The 20,542-nt window shown below is 40.4% G+C and overlaps 1 protein-coding gene across 12 annotated transcripts in view; it reads right to left on the bottom strand.

Annotated features, from left to right (window-relative positions):
• Positions 1 to 20,542, bottom strand: part of arap2 (ArfGAP with RhoGAP domain, ankyrin repeat and PH domain 2) — a 473,297-nt gene that overhangs the window by 39,934 nt on the left and 412,821 nt on the right. For 10 of the 12 annotated variants that reach the window (XM_069924984.1, XM_069924987.1, XM_069924988.1 and 7 more), the window contains 4 exons: positions 14,787 to 14,926; positions 12,069 to 12,151; positions 1,883 to 1,918; positions 292 to 355 (listed from right to left, as the gene is read on the bottom strand). In XM_069924984.1, the coding sequence (XP_069781085.1) occupies positions 292 to 355; positions 1,883 to 1,918; positions 12,069 to 12,151; positions 14,787 to 14,926 (323 nt within the window). Of the gene's footprint in view, positions 1 to 291; positions 356 to 1,882; positions 1,919 to 12,068; positions 12,152 to 14,786; positions 14,927 to 18,793; positions 19,133 to 20,542 lie in introns of those variants that run through there. The other 2 variants (XM_069924989.1, XM_069924990.1) reach the window with 2 other exon arrangements.

The raw sequence follows: 20,542 nt of genomic DNA, 5'->3' as shown, positions 1-20,542 counted from the left end.
ATCGAGCGAATCGTAAAGAAAATATTATCTACTTTTAGGAATTCATGGGAAGAGAAGCAACAAACATATGTAAGGTTCTCCTTCACAACTTTAAGGATTGCTGCCAAAAGATACATGAAAATAAACTTGTAGAATTGTGATGCAGTGTTTTATTGCCATATTATAGAAACACTATAAGCAAATCCACTTTATATTCAAGTACACATGGGAATATGTTTAAGTCATACTGGAATAAAGAAATAATAAAAACATATGGTGACTGCAGAACTACTCAGATTAAAGGTTGCCTACCTGGGCACTGAGCAAACTAGCCAACCATTCCAAATAAGTCTCCTCCTTATCACAGCATAAATACCTGTAGATGGATATATATTTTCCAAATCAGTATTGTGTCATCAATTATCATTTACATATAGAAGATACCATTAATGATCATTTTGAAAAAGGAACCCATATGTTTCATTGCATCCACTACTTTTTCTAATAGAACTAACTACACCAATCCCCCATTCTTTTTAAACACATTATTTGATTAGAAATGCTCTCTCTTTAAAAGCAGTTACTCGATTCTGTTTCAATTCTTCCAATTCATCCGTCTCATTTTTTGGAGTTTCCCACTGGTCTAACTTCAACAATTCTTCAGCTGGGTTCAAGATTTGTGATGATAAGTGAAACACCTTCAACTTGGATGGCCTAACTCCAATGAAAGTTATGACCACTTATTCTAGACTCTTTTAACAAAGGAACTTGTTTATCTTCATCTACTCTATCAGTCAATTTCAGCAATTTGTATATCATCGTATGCTCCTATTCCCTTTTTAAAAATCTATATAATCAAGATAATTCAACTTCATAATTTCATTCTTTTATCTCCAGTATTGCACTGGTGAAACTGTTCCTAACCTATTCATTGTCCAAACATATTTCCTGTAGAGTGGAGGATAAAATTAAACATTATACATCAAAAGAACTCTAACTTTCTAACATTCTCAATTTTGTATTATTTGTTTTCACTTCAGAAAAGGATGCATGATGCTTTCAGCCTTTCCTCATTTTGAAAGTACTCCAAATAATCTGTGTGGGGTCAAATATCTCGCCCATTTCTATTTTAAACTTAATGAGTACTGGTTTTGCCAACTCTTTTGGTCAATCGTTTATTCCATGTGACTTTCTCTTTCAATTTACAATGGTCACCAGGGCATCTCTTTGATGTCTCTAAACTGTGTTCTCAACCATGAAGATAGATATAAAACAAAGTAAGTAGCCAAGTTCCCAGGTGAAATCCCAACTAGCACTAATAATCAGCCCAGCCAATTGAAGCTCTAATTTATTATCTCCATACCGACTGCACACTTCTTAATCAATATTCTATCCACATCAAAATATTGTCTTCAAGTTCACATGCCTCCAATTTTCCAAATCTCTCGTATGTGCAGCCTTATCTAATTCTGCTGGATTACTTAAACATGACTTGCTTTTTAGAAACTCAGTCATTTCCTGTTAGAGCAGAGCTTTTGAATTTTTTAATATGCAAAAATGAAAACAAAATCTCCATTATTGGCATACAAGTGTAAATTACATTTCTGATGACATGATATCAGTGACCTATCATTGCATTGGACTTTCTTTCATTTACATCTTTATTTTGTACCTCTCCCCCCCCTCCCCCAACCGCCCACATCCCCCGCTCCCACCCCCCTCACCCCCTCCACATTCACATCAGTTACCTTCTGGTCAACGGAGGAGATAATTGCATTCTCATGAAGTTACACTCTTTACCCTCTTATTTTTTTTCCCTCTTTTATTTCATTTTGTAACTTAAACCGTCTTTCTGCTGTAAACAATTCAATTAGCATGGATAAAGAATGCTTTCAGAACTTACCATTGCTGCTTTTCAGAACAAAGTGTAAAGCCCCAGCTGTGTAACAGAGAATGAGATACATAAATGTTCATCCTTTAGAAAGCAGTTAACAGGAGAACTCTGATCAAGTGACAGTATCACTGAAGGTGAAAACTACAAGAAACACTGGAAGAACAAGGGTGCTCCCTATAGTTGTGTATTGGACAGGCAGAAAATGTCTTCCAATAAACAGAATTAATGGAAAGTTTTGAACAGGGATAAGAATTTGTAATTTTCAGACAAAATATTACATACTCCAGTTGAGCATGCAATGCCCTACGAGGCTATTATGTCTTCAGCAGGTTAACTTAAGTTGTGTGTTCTGCCATTATTAAATACTTACCTCATAAGTTAATAGTTATTATTACAAGGAAGATTATCAATATAATATCCAATTTTATATGCAATATGGAAGTTTAAGCAACTTGATAAATACAAGGTTTGATGATTAACTGAAACATTCATCAGCAAATAATTTGTCCATTACAAATCAGGCACTAAAAGATATTAATAATCAAAATGATTTTCTGTCCTTAAAAAAATATTAAATAATAGTTCAGGTACAAAATACCATTTTTAAATGAATCAGTTAATGTGGAATAAAAAAGTTAGTGTTTTTAGACAAAACAGATAAAAAACAAAATTTGCTTTAACAGAGGACATTAAAATTACTTACTGGATTCATAAACAGTGGGGGAGGGGGGATAAAACATTGGAGTGAAACATGAAAGACTGCAGATGCTGTGATTGCAGTGTATACACAAAAGTGCTGGAGGAACTCAGCAGGTCCCATAGCATTCAAAGAAGATAAAGATACACAACCTAAGTTTGAGCCTGAGCCCTTCATCAAGGTATGCACTGAAAGTAGGCAGGTGCCTGAAATAAAAGGAAGGGGAATGAGCACAGTCCAACAGCCAAGAAGCCATCGGTAGACATGGATCAGAGGGCAGGAGAGAAAAGCTGAGCATTGATTGGGGGAGGGTGGTAGCTCTGTCAATGCAGAGGTGGAGGAAAATAGATTGAGGGGTCAGAAAAGAGAGAGAAAGGGGTGCGGAGCTGGAGGAAAGAAGACATAGGGATAGGGTACAGCTAGGGGATAAGAATTTTTTTGGAAATAGTGTGATTCATTGCATTTCTGCATCTTCGTTATGGACAATAATGCAAGCAGTAGAACTTTGCACATAGAAGATGGACAAGTGGAGGATGGAAAACTTGCAAAAAGACGTTTGAGCTATATAAATAAAAAAGATGATTTAAAATGAATTTCTTGGGATGTATGGCCATGTTTACTATATCTAAAGGAAATTTTATTCTTATTAAAATACTCAAGTTTATATTTGTTTGAAATGGAATGCCACAAATCAAGGAAGGTTCCAAAAAATATCGCCCTATATGAATATAGAGAAGCTTTACAATCACTTTCTCTTCTGATCCTGTCATTGCTTAAAATTGACAATACTCAAGCTTGCTCACAATCAGGATAAGCCAAAATTTGCTACTTTAGTCTCTCTCGCAACTTGAGCATCATTATCTGGGATGACACTTCGTGAACTCCATTGTGAGAGTTGTTATCATTTAGAGGGAGCATGGTAAGATTTGTTTGCTTGTTCAAGTGGATATGTAAGAACTTATCCTGCTATTCATAGGTGACTTGGCCAATATTTGTCCTCCACATAAAACAAAACTGATCAGTGCCTATTTAACTTACCGTAGAGTTCAAATTGTCTGAAAAGTAGTATACATGAAAAGGACTCAATTTCAAAACTAATACAGGCACTTGTCATTATTTTCATGAAATGTGCTGTCATACATTTTTTATAAGTCTGAGTATATGTAAGATAAATTGTCATTGTTTACTGGCCAAACTGTATCTTAATTCTGGAGTACTGAAGCTGGGTTGGTGGGAGGAGGCACTCAATAGCACTTTTAATGGTAGTCACATATTTAACATTTGGGAAGTCTCTACCTACAACCCAAGTATTAAATCCATGTCCTGAAATCAAGATCATATACTTTTATCCCTAAATCAACTTAATTATCTGAGGTTTCTCTAAGTGGTAAGTACATTAAAGAAAGATGCAGAGAAGACAAATGCCCAGCTCTGTCTATCTCGATACTTAAGTGGAGCAAATATTATGAATAGGATAATAAAGACAGATATAAACTTAGATTATCATCAATTTTAGACAAACTAATCTAGTTTAATACTGAGAGAAGGAAAGAAATTTTTAATAAGCTTTATTTAAGTGGCATTCTGAATCTAAAATAATTATTAAATCAAGACTAGAGGATTGAATGGGCTCTGAATTTAACCACATACAAACAGTATCTTAGCCTTTTATGACAAAGAACTGATGGATTGTTAATACATTACAACTGGAGAACATTTCACCTGAATTAACGAATAGTAGACTATCATCAATTTAATAAAATATTTTGTGTGCCAATGTTACACTGTTTTGATCCTGAGTAAAACTACCTGACATTTCTGTAATAATGTCTTAGTCATCACCAGATGCAACTGTTCATGCTAAATCAACAAATTACTCAAATGATTCTAGAGGATTCAAAATCCTGGCATGGAAGCAATTACGATTGTTCTCCAGCTGCGAACATCCTCTGATACAGAATCCACATCATCAACTTGGCAGCGATTGCATTGTACAGTCGTGTTCCTGAAATCTCTTCACAACAATTCAAAATGCAATATACCTGCAACTAAATATTAAAATCAAAAGTATTTAAATTTGTTAACAAAGGAAGCTGCGAGTTTTTTTTTTAAATATAACGTAGCCAACCGCTACAAAGAAATACACACACACACACACACACACACACACACACACACACACACACACAGTGTGGCAGTTTAATTTCACTACTCTATTAAGGCTGGAAAGGCTGTTTTAATACTGTTTAAGTTCCCGCCGTTTTTGCTGATTGACTAAGTCGCCATCTGAATAAAAATAGCGGGCGGGAACATCCATGCATATGAATGCCTTTCTTTCCCAGCCTGTTTCTACTGAGTTAGCTGGGCAGCTTGACCAACACCATTTTAGGGCTGTTGGTCTGATGCTGCCCCAGCTTCTATCCCCGTGGGTTCGTTGGCCCTAGGAGTCGCATTAGCGATCTCTGTCCACATCTGCTTCCGCGTGATGTGCTGGCCCGATCTCTGCAATTGCGGGCCACCACGATGTCTTGGAGGTAAAGTTTCATGAAACTGAAAACTACACTGTTTTGTACCTTAACTAATTAACATTAAAATGATTGTACATTTAACTCTGAAGTGATTTGTTAAAAAAATCCTAAGTTACTCTAGAAAAACATGATTTCTTCCTTACCTCATGGTCAGCTGACATACAATTGTATGTATGTGCTGGCCCACTCCTGTAGCTGTGACCCCTCCCCTCAAATCCCCACAAAGGCTGCTACGCCCAAACCCTTCGCTCAGTACCTGTTTTGCTGATGTTTTATGGTGATTAAAGCCTATTAATCATAAATGGTAGTGCAACAATTTAATCACCATAATTTTTGTGCCATGAACAAGGCAATGTGGGCGGATAAATTGGACACCGACCCTAAAGACCTGGTGGCCTCCATGAGACACAACAATGGGCTGTGTGAGGAAGATAAACGGGACCTATTCTCTGCAGAGCTTGGCAAAATTATCAAAATTCTCTGCAGAGCTTGGAAAAATTATCATAGACTGCAATACTTACTTGGCCATTATGGAGCTCCTTCAGAGACAGTGTCGGACCCCGATGAATGTCATTAATGCCAGGAACCTTCCGGGCAGTTGTAGACAAGCACCTGATAAGTCTATGGACGAATACACGAGGGTTCTCTAGGAGCTCGGGCAAGCCTGTGGCTGCAGAGATGTCTCTGCTGCCATCTACTTAGAAGAACTGATATGAGACGCATGTGTGATCACATCCAACAGAGATGCCTGGAAGCCTGCAGGAAGTCACAGACCTGGCCAAATCGCTCAAGACAGCGCAGCTAAATGTGGAGGTCTTCTCTTCTGGAAACGCGGCCGCTATCTTGAGACAAGGGGTCCCAAGTTGACGCTGCCACCATCGGGCACCCGAGGTGCTACTTCAGCAGCCATGCTAAGTATCCTCGTAAGAGCTGGATGGCCCGAAACACGACATGTTCTGCCTGCGGGAAGAAGGGACACTACCAGAAGGTATAAAGGTCCCAACCTTCCTCCATTAGTGCTGTGTGCGACTGGTAGTTGCTGCCATCTTGGACCACATCACTTCAGGCGCCACTTTGGGTCATGGGGAATGGCTTGGCAGGACCATGGGGATAGCAAACCAGGGTGGGCACCACTTCCAGTGGCGAGGAGCAGCATCTTAGGGGGTGCCTCCAAACCAGTATTACAGGAGTGAATTAGACAGTGACCAGATGCTGGCCTCGATCACTCTAGACCAGAACAGCCCACATCAGCTAGACATGGCCATGATGGACATTGAGGTAAATGGTCACAATACAAACTGTCTATTTGATACTGGGAGCATGGAAAGCTTCATTCACAATACGGCGCTACTCCCTCTCAGTGACTCCATCAAAGTGTAAAGTTGCCCAGGCCTCCAAATCCCACTCATCTGAGTTCCACAGCAGCTGCACCGTGACATTAACTGTGCGAGGCATGGAGTACCAGAACTTTAAGCTCCTTATCCTGCCACAGCTCTGCGCAGCAGTCATACTGAGACTGGACTTTCAGTGCCAACTCAATAGCATCCAAATGCAATACGACGGGGCCCACATCCCCCTCATAGTCTGCAACTATCAATTTTTAAACCACGCACCCTCCCCTCCGAACATGACATGCGGCCTGTTCACCCTCCATATTCCACTGCCGCCCCTGTTCGAGAACCTCATCTCTGACTCCAAGCCTGTCACCAACAAGAGCAGGTGAGACAGCCCCGGGGATAGAGCCTTCATTAAAGCAGAAATTAAATGACCTGGCTTAAGGAAACCAGCACTCGCCCCTGGAGGGCACAGGTAGTAGTGGTTAAGAGCAAAGAGAAACACTGTATGGTCATAGACTACAATCAGATCATAAACTGATTTACCCAACTGGATGCTTCCCCCCTCCCCCGCATCGCCAACATGCTGAACAAGATCATCAAGTACTGGGTCTTCTCAGCCATCGATCTCAAGTCAGCTTACCACCAACTTCCGATCTGCCTGGAGGACAGACCATACACTGCTTTTGAGGCAGACGGCCACCTCTACCACTTCCTCCAGGTCCCCTTCGGGGGTCACCAATAGGGGGGGGGGGGATCTCTGTCTTCCAGAGGGAGATGGACCAGATAATGGATGATTATGGGCAAAAGGCTACATTTCCCTATCTGGACAGCCTGATCATCTGTAGTCATGACCAGCAGGATCACAAGGCTAACCTACAAAAATTTCTCCAGACAGCCAAAAGTCTTAACCTCATGTATAACCAGAAGAAGTGCGTGTTGAGCACTCCTGGCTGTCTTCGGTTGTGTGGTGGAGAATGGCGTCATTGTGCCTGACCCTGACTGTATGCACCCACTGCTGGAGCTCCCACTGCCCCACAGCCTCAAGGTCCTGAAAAAGTGCTTGGGGTTCTTTTCCTACTATGCCCAGTGGGTCCCTATTTATGCAGACAAAGCCCACCCCCTGGTGAAAACAACCACCTTCTCTCCACCGACAGAAGCCCAAGGGTGAGAGCACCAGGGTGGCAATGCAAGCCGTGGATCAATCCATTTCATTCCAGGTGGAGAGTGATGTATTCAACTTAGCCCTGGCTGCCATGCTCAAACAAGTGGGCAGGTCAGAGTATTATTTTCCCTGGATCCTCCAGGGCCCCGAACTCCGACACTCAGCCATCAAGAAGGAGGCCCAGGCCATAGTGGAAGCTGTGCACCACTGGAGGCACTACCTAGCTGGCAAACCATTCGTCCTGCTGACTAACCAACATACAGCCACTTTTATGTTTGGCAACAAACAGTGGGGAAAAATTAAGAATGCCCTGTGCCAACATGCAGCCTCCAAGCCCTCCACGGCATCCTCTGTCATCCTGGAGTCACCAGGGAACTTAGCTGGACTTGCCTGGTCTGTGCTGAATGCAATTCCCAATTCTACCAGCTGGAGAAAACTCACCTGATTAAAGCCACCTGCCCTTTCAAATGCCTGAGTATGGACTTCAAGGGGCCCCTCCACTCCACCAACCAGAATGCTTAGTTTCTCAATATTATCGATGAATACTCACATTTTCCATTCGCCATGCCCTGCCCAGACATGACTACGGCCACAGTCATGAGGTCACTATGCAACCTGTCCACTCTGTTTGATATCCCTACTATATCTATAGCAATGAGGGATCCTCCTTTATGAGTGAGGAGTTGCGCCAGTACCTGCTGGTCAAGTGCATAGCTATGAGAAGGACCACAAACTATAACCCCCAAAGGAACAGCCAGGTAGAAAGGGAGAATGCCACAGTTTGGAAGGCAGTATTCCTAGCCCTCAGGTTAAAAGGGCTGCCTGTTGCCCAGTGGCAAGATGTCCTCTCTGAGGCACTTCCCGCTACCAGGTCCCTCCTCTGTACTGCTACTAATCCTACCCTGCATGAAAGGCTGTTTTCTTTCCCCAAATTGGTGTTGGGAACCACACTATTGTCCTGGCTGATGACCCATGGGCCTGTTTTGCTCCAGATAATACCAGGAGCCATAAGACTGGTCCTCTAGTTGAGAAGATCCACCTCCTCCAGCAACTCCCAGTATGCTTATGTGGATGGGCGGAAAGGCATGGTTTCCATCCGGGATCCCTTGACTGACCAATCATTAACCCCCCCCCCCCCCACTATAACCACTGGTGATGTAACCAGCCACCCAGCCCCAAGTATTGACTGAGCAACCCCATGGTCCTAATAATCCTTCTCAGCCACCGGAGACATGGCCTGTCACGCAAAACAGGAGCCAGCACCTGAGCCACATCAGGCACTATGATGGTCAAAACGACAGATGAGACCACCAGACAGGCTGAACCTATAATGGACATTGATTCATTTCATCCTGCTGGACTCTCTTTTAAAAAGAAGTAAATGTGGTGGAACCACTGTATAGATATTAGCACTATCTTTATGAATGCATCTTGGCGCCTCACAGTTCGGCGGGCAGCAACCTCCTTGGAAGAAGACCGCAGAGCCCACCTCACTGACAAAAGACAAAGGAGGAAAAACCCAACACCCAACTCCAACCAACCAATTTTCCCCTGCAACCGCTGCAACCATGTCTGCCTGTGCCGGATCGGACTTGTCAGCCACAAACAAGCCTGCAGCTGACGTGGACATTTACCCCTCCATAAATCTTCGTCTGCGAAGCCAAGCCAAAGAAAAAAAAAAATGAATGTACTGTATGGGCTGGTCTCCCCCTGTACCTGTGTCTCCTTACCTCAGAATCTCCATAAAGACTGTTACATCCAAAACTCTCCCTCAGTGCCTGCCTTGGAACTGGGCCAGCAACATGTCAGATGTGCTGATGTTTTATGGTGATTAAAGCCTATTAATCTCAACTCTCAGTCTAATGTGGTTAATCAGTAGTGCAAAAACAGGATACAGAAGTCTAAAACTAGAGGCAAGAAGCAAGATTTAAAAGAGATCCGAAGGGCATTTTTTTTAAATGCAGACGGTGGTGGGTATATGGAACAGGCTGCCAGAGGAAGTGGTCAAGGTGGTGACAATTGTAATGTTTTTGGACGCTGGAACTTAATAAATTCCACTGTGGATTCCACCTGGAGTCTGGCAGGGAGAATACGAACTTGCTGAAATTCCCCAGGTCTCTCCCTCACAAAACTGTTCTTGGATCATGAATGTGGTTGGATCTGGTGTTAGATCTAATCACTTAATCCCAGATGTTATGGTCACAAGGGGGGGGGGGGGGGGGGGAGGAAGCAGTTTTGTTTAAATTATTTGCCTTTGGTATAACGCTTTAAATTCTGTCAGGAGCATTTTAAGTGATTTTAACATAATTTGACTAACTTAATATTCAATTTCTCTTCACAATATCCTTACATGAAAATGCACAAGCAATAATTAAATATCAAAGTTACCCACATGAATGAACCTATTAATTTAGATTTTCCACAAAAATTAATCGCATAAAAACATGCATTTTTGTCAGAATTATAAAGAAGGAAAAAGGCACTTGTATGTCAAAAAGTGTAGTTTTTCTTACATGGATTAAGATTCAACACTCTTTATTGTTATGTAAAAAAAACAGATGTTATATGACATAAAATCACCATCAATCAGCAGAAATTGATGGTGCGCCCCTTACAGAGAAAGAGAAGCAAAAGAGAGTCCCTTCAGAGTTACTGAATGTCTGTGGGTTCACCTCCATAACTTCTGCAGCCACACAGACTTCAGTCCAAACCATCAGCAAATCGAGCTTCAGATCCAAACCTCTGACATGATCAGGAAGCCTTCAGTGCCTGAGACACCTCTGGAGTCCCTCACGTTCTCAACACCCTCTCTCATCCCGATTCTGATACCTGATACCCCTTCAGCTAGTCTTGAGCCAGTCTCCAGCAATCCACAGCCTGGTGTGAGTCCTTTAATCGCAAGTCGTCAGCAGTCTGCTGCCTACGTGGGTTACTCGCTTTGAATCGGCAGCAGTCTGCTGCTTGTGTGTTCTGCAGCCACGGGGCTCCTCACTGATCAATGAGTGTCATCACTGCCCTGTAAGGTCCTCTCCTCTGATTTCTATCTCAAACAGTGGGTTGGGGGGGGGGGGTGGGGGGGTGGCGGTTCCTCACCATTATTTGGGGCCCTGTGTAAATTCGCTGCTCGCCCAAAACATCGGCTGTTTAATAGGGGATTTAAACTCTCTACAGAGCCGTTGGTGGTAGGACTGGGTGGTAGAACGCTCCACTGGAGTGCTGTGTCTCCATTCTCTGCTCTCCCTATGTCCACACCAGCGGCAGCACTGCTGTTACAGCACCTTCGGAAGCGCTGCCATTTAGGTTAGCATCAACCTTATAAGGACAAAGATCATCACTTAAGTGTTGTGTGTAAAGATAACTGGGACATTTCCTTAATGCCCATGTATCTGGATGTAAACTCATTGAAGTATTAAGTAATAAACAAGAATAATTTGGTCATTAACAAATCAACCTTAATGTCCTGTGCTATCTTAGTTAAGCTCTGTTTGGAATGCTGTGTTCAATTTGATGTCCTCCTGTTATAGGGGACAGAGAAGTCCTGAAAGGATTCCATGAAGGTTGACTGGATTAATTCTAAATTTATCAGCCCCTGATCATATTAAATTGCATAATCTGGAAAAGCAAGGATTTTGATTAAAATATTGTGTTGAATGTATGAAAGATAAGTTGTTTATTTAAATTACACTAGCCTTACAATGGCCAAGAAATTTCCCACAGTAATATTTAAAAGGGACATTTTCCTCAACTCCCTGGACAATATATTGATTACTTCTTAATTATCATCAAGCTACCACAGGGATCATATTGTGCATTTCCAGGTGACATATCTTCTACCTCACAATAATGGCACCATTTCAAGATGGCTTCCTTGGCTGCAAAGCTCCTTGGCACACAATGTTCTTTGGTCAAGTTTCCTTGGGTACGACTGAATGAGGAAAATGAAAATGTAATCATGTTTGATGTCAGGAGACTTTCCTTTACTCTGAGGGATCTCTTGCATTTTAGTTGTAAATTTTCTGCCAATAATTTTAAAAAAAAAATTTGGGAAAAATCCTGGACTTGTCTGAAAAACTTACAACTTGGCCAGCCTGGACAAGTTGGGTCAAAAAGACTAATTTCTATGATGTAGAACTTTACGGCTTGAAATGTGAATGAAAGCAGGCCATTGACTATGCATCTTATTGCCTTTAAGATTTCCTAAACTCATCTTCTCACCTACTGTTAATTTTTCTGCTTATTTTCCCTCCGAATCATTCTGGGATTTTCTATGCTTTATGCCTTAGCTTGAGGTTAATTGGTTGTGAACAGTGAAAAGAATGGGAGAAGATGCTGGGTTGCATTATCAGTATATATGGGAGCATTTTTATGTATTTTATATTGTGCTTTTAATGCACATTGACTGGTGCAGACAAATTAATCTGCAATCTATCATATTCAAACACGTTCAGCATCAACCAAAGTGCATCCTTACCTGCTTGGAGGTTTCAGTTTCTTTTTCAGACCAAAATAGAATTTCAAGGATTTCACAAGAACTTCTCTTTCCGGTTTGTTGCTCTGGAAAATTCACACATTTTGATTGGAGAAAGAATTGAAATTTCTTTGGTCAATGAATGTTTTCAGGTCCATTACACTAGCATGCTCAAAGGATGGACAATATTGTCCTCACTCAACATTTCTACGTCTGATTGGTGATACAACCGAGTCAACCCTTTTCAAAACTGCTATTTGTTGCATTTCAAAAATATCATAGAAGCTTGCGCCCTCTCTGAGTACTTGCTTAAGAGAGAATAGCATTAGCTGTAATAATCTGCTATCTAGTGTGATTGTGAGTTATAGAACCAAAGGTAAATGTGAAACTGATCAGATTGTAAGTTTTATTTTTATTCAAGTAGGAAATTACTGCAGATCCTGAGACACTTCAAATAAAACAAAAAGTGTTGGAAATATTCTAGAGACATCTGCACCCTGGGCCTCTGCATCCCCTTCTGCAACTGGATCATAGAACACTACAGCATTGAAACAAGCCCCTTTGACCCTTCTAGTCTGTGCTGAACCTTTTTTTTCCCTAGTCCCACTGACCACAGTTGTCGGCAGAATCACAAATGGTAATGAGAAAGCATTCAGGAGGGAGATAGATCAGCTCATTAAGTGGTAATACACAACCTGCACTCAATGTTACCAAAGCCAAGGAGATGATGATGGACTTCGGGAAGAAGTCAGGGGAAAACCACCCAGTCCTCAAGGGATCAGTAGTGGAGAGGGTCAAAAACATCAAATTCCTGGGTGTCAACATCTCCAAGGATCTGACCTGGTGTCTCCAGTGTGACACAATCATGAAAAAAGGCTTGCCAGTAGTTATACTTTGTTTGGTGTTTGAGGAGATTCGATAGGTCACTGAAGACTCTCGAAAACTTTTAAGGGTGTATCATGGAGAGCTTTTTGGCTGGTTTCATCACTGTCTGGTAAAGAGTAGTGTTCAACGCTCAGGACGAGAAAAAACTCCAGAGGGTTGTTAACTCAGCCTCCAACATCACGGGCACCAGACTTCACTCCAGCAAGGACATCTACAAGAGGCGGTGTCATAAGAAAGATCCTCAAGATCCCCCGCCACCCAGGTCATGCCTTCTTCACTCTGCTACCATTGGGAAAAAGGTACAGGAGCCTAAAGACAACCAGTCAGCAGCATAAAGAAAGCTTCTTCTCCGCCGCCATCAGATTCCTGAATGATGAATAAACCAAAGATACTGCCTTACTTTGACAGTTGGTGCACTATTTTTATTTATTTTTGGGAAGTGGTTTATATGAATATTTGCACTGTGGTACTGCCACAAAACAACTAACTTTGTGACTTGTTCATAAAGAATAAATTCTGATTCTGAAATGTGATGCACAGAACGATTTTCTTTTTTTCAAATGGGTGACTCATGGACCAGTGGGCAATATCTGAACACATCCAAATTGGTGACAAACTGGATTATTAAACATGGCAATTCCTCCGCATTTAAAAGGTTTTTATGCAAACCAAAGATAATTTCATCATCTTTTAAATTCAATCATCTTGAGCACATAATTCCACTTTTTTTGATGGAACTTTACCAACTCAAAAATAATTAGCAGCGCAAAGTAATATTCAGAGAAAATCCTATTTGCTCTTAAAACATATTTACAAATGGAACTGAATTTTAGGCACTCTAAGACAAATATCATGTTCACAAATGATCTCAATTTTTAATCTCAATCATAAAGAACAGAGTATTTTGTATAATTTGATTTCAGAAAGGCAAAACCTCCCCACTTACATAAATTACTCAAGTTGAAGGGAGATGACTCTTAGATAAACATAGATGTGATGTAGATATGTTATGGGGTAGGTTTACATAGGTGGCAGGATATTGTGGGCTGAAGGGCCCTGTACTGTGCTGTAATGTTTGATATTCTATATCAGAAAAGCAGCCATATCTACCCAGTCTCTTCTCACAAGGGGTCATTGACCTGGAACATTAATTATGTTCCTCACTCTGTCAACACTATCTAACCCGCTGACTTGGTGTTTGCTGTTGTCATTTTACATTTGTAGGATCTGTAATTTTATTTTGCATTTTTGATTACCAGTTAGTTCAAAGCCATCTGCAATGTCCACTCAGGCTGTTTGTTTCTCAGACAACTATGGTGAAGTTTACTGCACTGAGACATATATAGATTTAAATATATCTAATTCAAATATTTAGACATACAGTACAGGCTCTTCTGACTGATGAGCCTGTACTCCTCAAATACACTAATTAGGTTACAATCTCTGTCCATTTTTTGAGGGTGGGAGGAAACTGGAACACCCAGTGGAAACCCATGCAGAAATGGGGAGAACATAAAAACTGCTTACAGACAGCGCTAGATTCAAACCCAGGTCACCGGCACTGTTATAGCTTGTGCGAACCGCTAAGCTAACCGTGCTGTTCTAGTGCAATAACTTCTTAAAATAATTGCAGTTTGTTTGCACTCATTATCTGTTTACAGTTCTTTTATTTGTTTACATGTTTTACGTTCTGTACAGTTTCTTTTGTTGCACTACCAATTAGTGATAATCTTGCCACGACTGCAGGAAAAAGGAATCTTAAGGTTGTATGTGGTGTTATTTATGTATTCTCTCAATAAATCTGAAATCTAAATGGAATGCACAATTAAAACTCACCTTTGCATCTTTGTAAAGGAGCAACTTCTCATCTCGCAAAACAAAATAACGGTCCTGAAACTTATTTCCAGACAACAGTTTGGATGGTTCTTCTCTCCATTTCAAAGTTCCTGCTTTCCCAGTATCTTTGATATTCTTTGCTGCAAGATTAAACAATGAAATAAGCAGTGGACTAACTCTCCACTCTGAGCACATTACCATGGACATGCAGTTCTGCTGGGTTATTCTGGTTATAGCCCACTCTCTGGACATCACCCTTGGTGCTTCCCCACTTACATTTTACACTGTGAGGAAAGAAGTAGCACTTTGTAATCAAGAGGTTCCCTGCAAGGCAGATCAGGCTCCAAACAGCTAGCTGGCCAGTCATCAAGTCTCAAGGGCCTAGGTCTGAAACATTCCTGTCCTTGGTTAGTGCTCCACTGCTGAGCTCAATGGTCTAGCAGCAGTGTGGTGGGGCCGTTAACACAAACATTAGACCTTCATCTCACCTCAGTGTTTGATCAAAAATGAATAATAGTGCAAGACAAACTGGACTGCCAATGGTTTAAGGTCAGTAGTTCTCATCAGAACTGTTTGCTGTAATTTAGCTCAATTGAGCTAATATGGCCCCTCTAATTTTACATCATCTGCCTTGGGGAGATGAATTCTAAAATAGTCTCCTGAGATGATCTAATTACTGATAAAAATGTAATTGTCACAAACAAAATCCCTCTCTTTTTATGTTCAATAATAACACCAGAAAAGGTATAGGTTAAGGTCTATTATATCCTCTTGAAAGGCACGTGTCTGCTGGAGTACTTTATGATGGAGAACAGATCATTGTTGGGTATAGATGAGGAGTAACATCCAAATGAAATCCATTGAAATGTAGTTGGGAAATAATCAAGCAAATACATATCTATTTGTTAAAATCATCAGGGATAATTTATGTAGTATTGTGAACCATTACATACACTTCATGAACCTAATGAATGAAACTAAAGGAATATTTTGATGAAATTAGAATTAAAATGCAAATCCATTATGCTTTGAGTGCAGGCCTATCTACACTGCTTGGAAACTTCTTGGTGGCTACATTATCTAATAAGGTTGAAAGTCAGATGTTAAGTATTTTTTGCTGCAATCAAATTTCCTTCTTTCATAATGTACTTCAGAAAAGTGACAAGCAGAAACAAGAGCCTTGACAATGGCCAGACATATGTTCCAATGAAGATAGTGCCAGAGTTATGAATCAGGGGAAGTTTGAGCAGAACAGGATGCGATCCACCAAACCAAACAGCCGATGACACAGAAAATATTACCACTTGTGCAGCTGACAAGTATGATGAATTACATTATCTTGTTGAAAATGTCTATTCCCTGATCCGGGACCAAATCTGTCAGCTAAGAATTCAGTGTATGCTCATTTATCTCTGCTGGTCAAGTTCAGATAGTCTTGGCTTTTAGACTTTATTCAGCACAAGATGAACTATATCATCAACACATCAGCATTTTTTTGCACTTTATTTTTCAATCTACAGAAAATTCTGTGAGCTTGTGGGCTCAAGTTGTTCCAACAGTCTAAAAATGCTATAGACAAAACTGTACTGTTCCCCAAGGATACAGGAACAGATAGGCCTGTAGTATACGTTTCTTTGAGAGGGGATGGAGAAGGCTGTTAAAGATGCACATGGGACCTATGTTTTTCCTGGGATCAAAAGCAAAGAAGGTGCATCATTTTTTTTTTCTCTAAATCAGTGCATTGGATGCTGGCAGAGCATTTGGGAAGGAAATCAAGGTCTTGGAGAGGAAGCTGGAAAGATTTTGTTGAATTATTCCAAGGGTGTGAGTTTTCAGTGATGGCATCAAAGAAGCTGAGTTAGTTCTCCTTAAAACTGAGAGAGTTAAGGAGTAATTAAACAGAACCATCTAATAATATGAAGTACAGTGCCCCCCCCAACCCCATCCGCGGTTTCACGTTCTGCGGTTTCAGTTACCCACTGTCAGAAAATATTAAATGGAAAATTCCAGAAATAAAAAATTCATAAGTTTTAAATTGCATGGTGTTCTGAGTAGTGTGATGAAATCTTGCACCATCCCACCCGGGACTTGAATCATCCCTTCATCCTGCATATCCACGCTGTAGACGCTACCCGCCCATTAGTCACTTCTCGGTTATCAGGTCATCTGTCGGGATATCACAGTGCTTGTGTTCAAGTAACCCTTTAAAAAAAATATTATAACTGTTCTAATTTATTATTAGTTATTGTTGTTAATCTCTTATTGTGCCTAATTTATAAATTAAACTTTATCATAGGTATACATGTATAGAAGAAAAAAATCATAGTATATAGAGGGTTTGGTACCATCCACAGTGTCAGGCATCTGCTGAGGGTCTTGGAACATATATCCCATGGATAAAGGTGAGGGGGGGGGGGGGAAGTAGGGTGTAGACTACTGTATTCTGATAGAGTTACTAAATAACAATTACTACCAGTAGGAAGGTTGGCCAGCAGAGGACTCAACATGGTGCAGCTGATAGTGTTGTATCTTCACAGCTCCAGCAAGTCAGGTTCAATCTTGACCTCCTGCTGTATGGAGTCTGCAAGTTCCAGCAGGAGGTTCCATCCAAGTGTTCCAAGTTCCTTCCACATCCTAAAGAGATGCTGTCGGTAGGTGAAAGGTTAATGCTAAATTGGCCTCCATGGAGGCAGGTGGCTGAATTAATTGGGGAAATGGGGGGGGGTGGAGGTAAAATGGAGCCAATCTGTGAGCTGGCAGAGACTTAATGGGCACAATAGTAGAGCTGCACTATGTAGTAAGGAAATACAGAAAAAAATCAGCTTTTCAGAACCAGAGGGGAGGTGGATGAATATTTTTTAAAGCACAAATTGCAAAATTTTAAAGAAAAAAAAATATCTAGATTGGCAGCAGATTTAGTTGAAACTTTCAAAATGGTAACCAGATAATTAACAACAACCCATAGAACTGAAGGGAAAGAGAAACTGAAACAACTGTTTAGTTTATGTAAAGGGTCTTCACGCACACATTAGACAAAATCACCTTTGCTTAAAAATGTTACAACTGACCAGCCATATTTCCCCCATAACTTTTTTTTTGTTAAACCCTCCCACCTATATCCACCTAAGACCTCGTGCCTGTGGACCCTGCAACCCACCCCCTCCCCCAGACCTCGATGAAGAGGTGAGGCCTGAAACATTGACTACGTATGTGTCTTTGTTACTTGTTTTAAAGTGTAGTCACAGCATCTGCAGACTTTCTAATTTAAAACCATATACCATAGATTCTTATTAGTTAGTCCTATCTTAAGTAATTCTTTTTTTCCTCCCTCGGTTTAAGATGTTGGTTTTTATCAATGGTTTAACTTAGGCATCCGATCTTTTTTGAACCTTTTTATTGACCATAGTCTTGCCCCTTTCGAATAACTATCTGCTAAATTTAATGTACCCAGACACCTTTTTTTTTGTTATTTACAGGTTAGGAGTTTTTTTGAACTCATCATCTTTGAGATTTCCTCAGGACTTGGAGTTTAATGTTATAGGAAAATATATAATTTTCTACTTGACCATAAACAGCTGTTGCCTGCCCTGTATGAACTACTTTTGCTATCTAAGGATAATTCCCTGGATGGAATTAAAAAGCTATGGGAACAAGATTTCCAATGAATTATTTTCTGAGACTACATAGGATTCCATTATGAGACATATTCATTCATCTTCTCTCTCTGTGCTAAACACTCACTATTGCAATTTAAAGTAGAACATGATGCCCACTATTCTAAAACCCAATTGGCTAAATTCTATCCTATCTTCTAAATATGATAAATGTAAAACAGAAGATGGTTCATTGAATCATATATTTTGGTCATGTTCTTCTCAATTATTGGGAAGGCATATTTCGTACATTAGCTTGAGTTCTGAATATTAATTTGGCCCCATCTCCTTTTATTGCCTTGTTTGGAATATGTGGGCCCAATGATCTGATATTGAATTCTTCACAATCCCACATGGTAGCTTTTGTTTCCCTGACTGCCAGAAGGGCCATACTAATGAAATGGAAAGATGCTGTCCCTCCCACTCACTGATATAATGTCTGATATGATGGGTTGTTTATCTTTAGAAAAAAATTGGATGCTCCACTACTGCAATAAATGTAAACTTTATTTCGCTATGGGGTTCTTTCCTTAATTATTTCCCACATTTGAAAGCTTAACAAATTTTCGAATCTTGACCTCATTGTTCATTTTTCTTTTCATCATCAGATAGTGGTTGATGTATTTTGCCAACAGCCTCTGTAGGTAGAGGGTTGAATTTGTAGATTAGCCAGTTTCTTTCCTTTTGCATGTACTTTAAAAAAAAATATAACGTAGATTTTGTCATTACTGATATTATTGTCATATACATTTGATTATTGTTCAATTCATATTTATTTACCTATGTAACATTTGCTAAATGAAATCAATAAAAATATTGAAGAAGAAAACCATATTTCTAAATGTTTTCTGGGGAAAATCACTTTTTTTGGGTACAATAAAACATTTACAAACATTCTAGAAAGTACCGCTGTGTATTGAAGTCAAATGCAAGTTAATTTTATGCGAGGAGAATTAGATTTTTTTTCTTTTAGATACAAACAAACATAATGCCTGGGGCTGCAGCAGATGGTGAGAGTATTATGGTAAATTATTTTGTCCTTGTCATTCTACCTGAAGCAGATGCATTGATCTGTGACTCAAAGGATTAACCATTGCAATTTGGGAAGACAACATCTCATCTGCGTATCAACAAAGAGCGTCCCCTATTCTACGCAGCAGTACTATCAAGCTCAATAGATTGAGCTTGTCAAAATTGGGTATCCATATATCACAGGGAGCCATCAGCAGCCTCTAGAATATCCAAATGAAATTGAATATTACCCCGGTGAAACTCTTCTTATATTCTGAGTATTGGATGCAGCAATGCCAGTGACAAAACCAAGTGGTTCCACAAAGAATCAGAACAAAGCAGTGGAAGTATCTATGCAAGTAGGAAATCAACTGTTCAAGCACCATCCCACTAAAAGCACACCGAAACGCTGGTCTTTCAGCATCCATAGGAAACAAAGATGTATTGCCGATGTTTTGGGCTTGAGCCCTTCTTCAAGAAAATTATGCTAACCTTGCCTCATAAGACTTGTTTTCCAATCCAGGAAACATCCTGGTAAATCTCCCCTGCACCCTCTCCATGATTTCCACATCCTTCCGATAATGAGGTGACCAGAACTGAACACAATATTCTAAGTATGGTCTCACCAGAGATTTTTAGATTTGCAACATGACCTCTCTACTCTTGAATTTAATCCTCCTACTAATGGAGCCCAGCATCCAATTAGCCTTCTTAACTATCCTATGCGGCGACCTTGAGAGATGTATGGATTTGAACCCCCAGGTCCCTCTTTTCATCCACACTGTTAAGTAACCAATCAACAGAAACTCTGTACTCAGCCTTCTGCTTTGTCCTTCCAAAATGCATTACCTCACACTTTTCTGGATTGAAATCCATCTGTCACTTTTCTGTCCAAATCTGCATTCCATCTCTTGTAACTTTCTACATCCTTCAGCTCCAGCAACAATTCCTCCAACTTTTGTGTAATTTGCAAACTTAGTGACTCATCCTTCTGCCTCTTCAACCAGGTCATTTATAAAAATCATAAAGAGCAAGGGTCCCAGAGCAGATCCTTGTGCCACTCCACCAGTCACCGACCTCTAGAAGGAATAC

This window comes from Narcine bancroftii, chromosome 3 (assembly GCF_036971445.1).
Source record: "Narcine bancroftii isolate sNarBan1 chromosome 3, sNarBan1.hap1, whole genome shotgun sequence".
Taxonomy (NCBI): Eukaryota; Metazoa; Chordata; class Chondrichthyes; order Torpediniformes; family Narcinidae; genus Narcine; species Narcine bancroftii.
Note: the sequence above shows the minus strand (reverse complement) of the source record. Positions and strands in the feature narration are given on the sequence as shown.